The sequence below is a fragment of the Vitis riparia genome, chromosome 3, assembly GCF_004353265.1.
Source record: "Vitis riparia cultivar Riparia Gloire de Montpellier isolate 1030 chromosome 3, EGFV_Vit.rip_1.0, whole genome shotgun sequence".
Classification (NCBI taxonomy): Eukaryota; Viridiplantae; Streptophyta; class Magnoliopsida; order Vitales; family Vitaceae; genus Vitis; species Vitis riparia.
This window is the reverse complement of record NC_048433.1, coordinates 14,956,066-14,963,352: the sequence shown is the minus strand read 5'-3', so window position 1 is coordinate 14,963,352 and position 7,287 is coordinate 14,956,066. Positions and strand designations below refer to the sequence as shown.

Here is a 7,287-nt window from a genome sequence, read left to right as displayed (position 1 = left end):
TATCTAAGAAATTCTATACCTAACAACTCAAATTTGTAAGTAATTAGATTTTAAAATATGAACATTTGATTGATGATATCTAAGAAATTCAATTTTTTCTTTGACCTAAAATGAATATAAAAATTTGGTTTGGGGATTGTTTGCTCAACTATTGAAACTTAATAAGAAGATCGGAAGAGATAAAACTTATGGGATATGTTTGCCAATAGAGTGAGGAAAATAAGGAATGGGTATTTAGGACTTGATTCAAAGAGTAAAAGTTAAATGGAAGTATCAAGCAACATTGGGTTTGGAAATGATATTGCACTTTTTAAAAGTCATATATGGGTAGAATGAAGAGAAAATTAGAACAAATGAAGTTTAATTTTTTGGTATTTTCGATACTAAAAGGGTGTTTTGATACAAATGAACAAATGAACATTTTAGGAGCTGCAATTGGACATGGAACACTACCCTCTACTTGTATCTATCCGCCCATGTCGCCTGCAGTTGAAGGTTGGCCTCAAATGTCAGGAAATGGGGTTTTTCCTTATTATTATCCTTCACAACCAAAGTTCCCAACTGCAGATGGATCCCCTGGGCACTACAAGAAATAGGATTTTTGGTGACGATTGGGAACCGTCACCAAATCTTATATATCCGTGAGCAAAACCTATCGTCATGGTCTTATGAAACTGTGACCAAGCGTCACAATATGAGGCGTAGCTAAAAGTATTGGTCACGGTTTCCTAAGTGATCGTGACCATATGATTTCTTTTTTTGTGACGGCCACACAAAAACTGTGACAAAAAAAGTTAAGAATACTTTGCTACTTATTAAGTTGATTTAGTCACGGTCAGGTAATAAACCATGACTAAATGTAACCTTATGGTCACGGTCAATGCCCCTGATCGTGACAAAATGTAATCTTATGGTCACGGTCAATGCCCCTGACCGTGACTAAATGTAATCTTATGGTCACGGTCAATGCCCCTGACCGTGACTAAATGTAACCTTATGGTCACGGTCAATGCCCCTGACTGTGACTAAATGTAACCTTATGGTCACGGTCAATGCCCCTGATCGTGACTAAATGTAATCTTATGGTCACGGTCAATGCCCCTGACCGTGACTAAATATAGGTATATGGTCACGGTAATTAATTGACCGTGACTAATTGTTAGGTCTATTATGACAAAATGTACACTTATGGTCACGACTACTAATAACCGTGACTGAAATTAATCATGGATGGCCGCCCTATCCCCAAATTTTGGTGACGGTTCATTACTGATCGTGACTAAAATACGCTTATAGTCACAAATTTTTAGTGGTCGTGACTAAAATTTGTTATATTTGGAAATTAGTTTTTTATAAATTCAAATTTCCCAAACCTGTTATAAACCCAAACAAACGCATTTTAGACCTGTATATGCAATTAAAACAATTTCAATATATTACAATCAATTATCCCAAGCTAGTTAAAAACTTATATATCAATAAGTCATTAAATATAAAAAAAACATAATATAACAAAAAAAAAAAAAAAACCAAACAAACAAATAACAAAGAGATTCAAATTTAGTTTCATATTCTAACATAATATAACAAATCAACCAACCAAACATCACATAATAGTCATAGAAAGCTAAAAAAGTTAGGAGAATCTATCATATAAATAAGTAGCATAATCTTCAAAAAAGTTAAGAGAATCTATCATATAAAGATGTAGCAAAATCTTCAAATTTCTACTGCTTTTGCTGAAATTGTTACATCATTTGCATCATCTGTTCTTGAATTTGTGCTTGAATTTGTGCTTGCATTTGTGCTTGCATTTTTCTTTGCATTTCCATCATTTTTTCTTCAAACTCTTCTTTCACTTCTTCTCGTGTCTTCCTTTGAACTTCTATCAACCTCTCTTCAAATGTTTCTTTCACATGTGAGAGTTCCTTTTTCACATTTGAGAGTTCTTCAGTTGCAGTTGTAAACTTTTGTTCTACAACTATTAGCATCTCTTGGGCGTTTTCAATTTGTGTTGAAAGAATAACTCTTGATCGCCTTCTACTAGTAGAACCAAAGATTGAGGTAGGAGTAGGACCAAATCCATACCCTCGAACACGACCATGTCTCTCTGGACCCATGACTTGAGTATATATCTCATCTACATATGTAGATGCTACAGATGTAGATGCTTCAGATGATGCAGAAGTAGAAGAAGATGTCCCCTCAAGTTGGGATAGTAATTGCTGAAATTGATCCTGGAATTATAAAATAATAAAAAAATTGTTAAACTTTTAAAATAATTTAGTATGTGGCTATGATTGAAATACAAGTATATAAAATTTATTTACTTCATTACCATAATCTCCTTAGAATGATCATCAACAGGCGTCCCATCTTTTCTTGTGTGTGTCAGGGCAAACATCTCAATTCTATTGGGCTCACTTCGATCCTCCTTCTTTTGTGCCTGTTCTTACAAGTAAAACAATTGAGTTATTTATGATAAATTATTTGTGTACAAACAAATCATATTAATAATAAATTTTCAACCTGTTCATATCGAATTTGAGCATAACTTTTTGATCCCGATGTATGCTTTATCACTTGCTTTGCCCTATTTGCCTTGTTTTTTTTCTGAGATATCCTACATCAATTAAAAAATTAGCAAGTCACCTATATAGGTAATAGAAACATAATAAAAGTTATATACATGAAGTATTAGGTTAGATATAACTAATAAATATAAATTTATGTGAATATGAGTATCATAAGATACATTATCAAGAAAAGATCATTATCTTTACCTTGGCTTCAGGTGTACCCCAAAAGTGGATGAGCCACCTCCAATCATCATCTGATAAGTGTGGAGGTCGATGACACAATCTCTCCTCATCTGTATTATAAGGGTTATAATACTTGGCCTTCATTTTATTTCTATAGCTTCTAAACAAATTTCCACAACATTGAAGAATGTAGCTCTTACATGTTTCTTCTAGTTCATATTTTTCTTGTATTGCATTAAAATGTCATGTATAAATAAGAGGTATCATTTTTAAACAATAACATTACAATTTAGATTGAATAATAACTAGCATATACCAATACTAAGGCCCAAATCTTTTCTTTCACATCTTCACTAACATGATTCCAATCTTGAACTTGGATGGGCACATTGTGTTGAGATCGCACCAATGTTCCCATATAGCTTGACAATCTTTCCCCTTTTCCATCATAAACAACTTGCCCTTTGGTATTGAATCTTGTAGTTTTTTTTTCCCCGGGTTTCATACTAAGTAAATCTAAGTTACGCGTTGGGCCACATGTCCTCATTTTGCTAGAGAATGAACCTATTAAGAGTAATAATGAAATTAAAAGAAACATAATTTACTTATCTTATATAAAATTAAACATTAAAAACCTATCATTCAAGAAATTAAACATATGTAAATTTATCATATGTAAAGTTAAACATAATTTTCTTAATCATACCAACAACTGAAGGATCTGAAGAATCAGAAGGATCAGAACTACTAGGAGTAGTAGTTGCAGCAGGTTGTATGTCTAAGAGTTGTAGATTGTCCAACTCATCTTCTGGAGACACTATTTGTACTCTTCCTCTTCGATGTGACATTTCCTACATAATAAAGTAAATTAGAAAAAGTAATACAAAATAAGTTACAGAAATAATATGAAATAAATTACAATTTGTATATTTTGTAAGTATATATTTATGTACTTACCAATATTATTAGCTACAGATCATCCTGAATAAATTTATTATGTCTTTCAACAATGTTTTCTTGTCGTGATAGTAGAACATCTGTTTGGATAGTTTCTCCTGCAATATCATTTCTATCCCAATTGATTAAATCATTCTCGGCCAACTCATGCACATCACGTTGACTATGAGGTGTTATAAACTGTTGATATGGCTCTGGATCATTAGTAGATACTTTCTTATTCATATCATAAACCCCTCGAGTTTGTATCTCTACAGCTGTGTGCCAATTTTCCTCATTTGAATTTTGAACATAGAAGACTTGTTTTGCTTGAGATGCAAGCACAAATGGCTCATCTATGCATATGGTATGTTCAAAATTCAAACACGTGAACCCATATTCATCCTTTTTTATTCCCCTTCCACTATTGATTACATCCCACCAGTCACACTTGAATAAAATAACTCTATTTCCACCAAGGTAATGTAACTCAATTACATCAGTTAACACACCATAGTAAGAAACATGACCAGGAATTGGGTTCTTATCTCTTGCACTTGCAAAGCTTGATACCTCTGCGGTCACAACAACTCCACTATTTTGAGTTTTTTTCCTCTTTTCTCGTTCTCTTGTGTGAAATCTGAACCCATTAATGATGTATCCTTTATAACATGTAACTGATGTACTTGGTCCACGAGACAATGATAGTATGTGTTCAGAAATTGGACCTTCATGTCGCATTTGTATAATCTATAGATTCAAATATAAGATGTTAATACATACATGTGTATTAGATAATAGAACAATTTATGTAGTGAATGAACTTACGCATTCTTCAAACCAACTAATGAATTATCTTGTGTGAATCAAATCTACATCTCGTGCACGAATACGAGGCTTAACCCTTATAGATTGCTTATGCTCTCTGATAAAAAAGAAAAAATTAATTATAATGCTCACAAAGACCAAAATTAAATTTTTGTATGAGAATTAGTATAAAGTTTTATTCAAATAAGTGTCTTACTCAATAATCACACAAGTTCACAACGTTCCTTAATTGATGCCTAGAAATTGCACTTTCAGATGAAAATTGGACTAGATTTTTAACCTCAATTCTGTTCTGGAAAAACAATTCCTCAACAAGAAACCCTAGCTGAAGAAAAAAAAGCTCAATTTACCAACCATTCAACCGAACCCTCAAAGATAACGGCAGAGTAGGAATTCCTCGAGAGGTAAGTGAAATACTTGGAGTTTCCTAACAGCAATGTCCTTGGAATTTCGCTATTTGGGTGGGATGGTATGAAAAAATAAAGGAAGATGAAAGAGGGAGATTTTGGATTAGATTTTAGGTTAAGGCTGAGGGTAAAGTACTACTCCCCCTTCTCCTCTTTATTACCATCTGCAGTTGCTTGAGGCGAAAGAAACACTCCCCCACCTCAAAAATTGAATTTAGGGCTTCATTTAGGTCGGTGGGTCAAAGGGTAAAAAGCTTAAACTTTATCTTAAAGCCCAGATTCGTTCTTTTTAGGTCCAAAAATTAAATTAAATGCGACAAAGATGGATGAAGGTTGGGTTTGATTTTTTTTTTTTTTTTAAATGTGAAGGAATGAAATTAAATTTCTTCAAATTTAAAGATTAGTTGGAAGGGCCATATTTTTTTTAACCGTTGAATCCAATAGAAATCAGTTATATAACCCACTAATTTGTTTTTTTTTAAATAAAAAATATGAATAAAATAAAATGTATTCGAAAACAGTTGGCAATTAGATTTGGAAGCTGTGAAGAAACTCCCTTGGTAACATGTTAAGAATCCCTTCTTCCCTACTTGCATGGGGTTCAATGTAAACAATACGGGCCCAATGGATGCAAAAGCTTTTTGGGAAAAGGAGATTCCATTTTAAAAATATTATTTTTAAACAAATTATTAAGAAAACAATAATTTGAAAATTAAATATTAAAATATGATGCTTCATAATAAATAAAAAAAATCTTTTTATTGGAGGTGTTTTTCTAGTAAAAGCATTTTTTTTAAAAAAAATATTATAAGTGATTTTTTAATATTATATTTTAAAAATTTTTTAAAATATTTTTAAAATTTTATCAAATACTTTTTAAATTAAAAAAGCTTTTTAAAACCATTGTAAAATAAATTTTTAGTCTTATTTTATTTTTTAAAAGATATTAAATCATTATCATATAAGTGAAATGAGTTTAAAAAAAAGTGTAAAATAATTTATCAAATTAAAAAAAAAAATTATTCACTTTTTTTTCCTCTATTTTCTTAATTAAAAAAAAAACCATTGACCTACGGGGTGTGGCGAAGAGAAAGAGAAACCCAAATAGGAGCTTCTTAATCTTGAAACCATTGACATTTTATCGGTATGATATTTTTTAAGAGACTAAAAAGTAAGTATAATAAAAACTGTGTTTTTCTTCTTTAATCTCTTCAATTTTCTATTAGTATTATTGATGAAATAAAAAGCTTATTTATAGGGTGGAGAGAGGATTAATTTCCTTACAAAATTAAAAGGCCGGGCAATTAATTTTCATCAAAGTGTCTTTAATTTAGGAAATTAACTTCCCGTAAACTAATCAAAAGGATTTTAATTTTATTATTTATTAAATCATAATACTTAATTTGATATTTAAATAAATATTACATAATAATTGATACGAGGCCATATTTTGTATGATCCTTTCAATCTGATTGTATACTTATGGGTCCAACTTTAGCATTGTTAATTACCACCTTTTATTCTTGTGCCTTTATTGCACACATGTTTTTGCTGGAACACCTCTCTCTTATTGATGGAAATTTTCTTTACAGCTGGACTCTTGCATTTTCTTTTTCTGCAACATCTCATTTAATGGTTTTAGCTAGGCCAATTGTGACCACTTTTTTCCCACTCCATACTTCTTGCATAGGACTTGTTTTAATACCACATTGTCAAAAGCTTCCAGCACTAATTGTTGTGCTACCACGTGGAATGAAGCCAACTCTAGCCTGCACATTTGTAGTCTTTTAATTACTATAACACTAACTAAAAATCACCTTGCAAAATCATGATTTTCTCCTTCAGTTCATGACCAACTTGATAATTGGAACAAGCTAGGAATATCAATTTGGAAATAGGAACAATATTATTAGGTGAATTAAAAAAAATTAAGAAGCTTCTGTGGCTTATCAACGTGATTTCCCACAGAGTTTAGAAATACCTTTTGAGATATGATTCATTGGAGATAAATTTAGATGGCTGCTTGAAAGTGCAAATGATGATTTATAAATGATGTGATTAATTAGGGGAGTGGTATCCTTGAGGTAGTTGCTCTGCACTTGTACATCTTGTCTATTGAAATAATGTTCCAATTTTATGGCCTATGGTTTTTTGTTTGGCCTATAAGTTGGTTGATGTAATTTGTTATTTAGCAAAAAAACTTTGTATTGGGGATTATTATCCGATTATCCAATTTGGATATGTATATAAATATGTTTTATATATTTTTGGAATATATAGTTTGGATATATGTATTATTAGAGATTAAAATTTTGTTGCTTCAAATAAAGTTTTATATATAATAGAAAATATAT

At 31.2% G+C, this 7,287-nt stretch overlaps 1 protein-coding gene across 1 annotated transcript; it reads right to left on the bottom strand.

The window, feature by feature from the left end:
* Nucleotides 1-1,399: 1,399 nt before the first annotated feature.
* On the bottom strand, nt 1,400-2,615 carry LOC117910979. The gene is made up of 4 exons (XM_034825151.1): nt 2,530-2,615; nt 2,339-2,446; nt 1,917-2,237; nt 1,400-1,405 (listed from the first exon to the last, which is right to left on the bottom strand). Exons 2-4 carry the CDS (start codon nt 2,402-2,404, stop codon nt 1,400-1,402), a joined length of 393 nt encoding a protein of 130 aa, XP_034681042.1. The 5' UTR covers nt 2,405-2,446; nt 2,530-2,615.
* Nucleotides 2,616-7,287: the final 4,672 nt, after the last annotated feature.

Coding starts and splice junctions, on each gene's coding strand:
- LOC117910979 (XM_034825151.1), bottom strand. CDS start 2,404: ATGTTTGCCCTGACACACACAAGAAAAGATGGGACGCCTGTTGATGAT. Junction 2,238..2,338: donor ATCATTCTAAGGAGATTATG/GTAATGAAGTAA, acceptor TTATAATTCCAG/GATCAATTTCAGCAATTACT.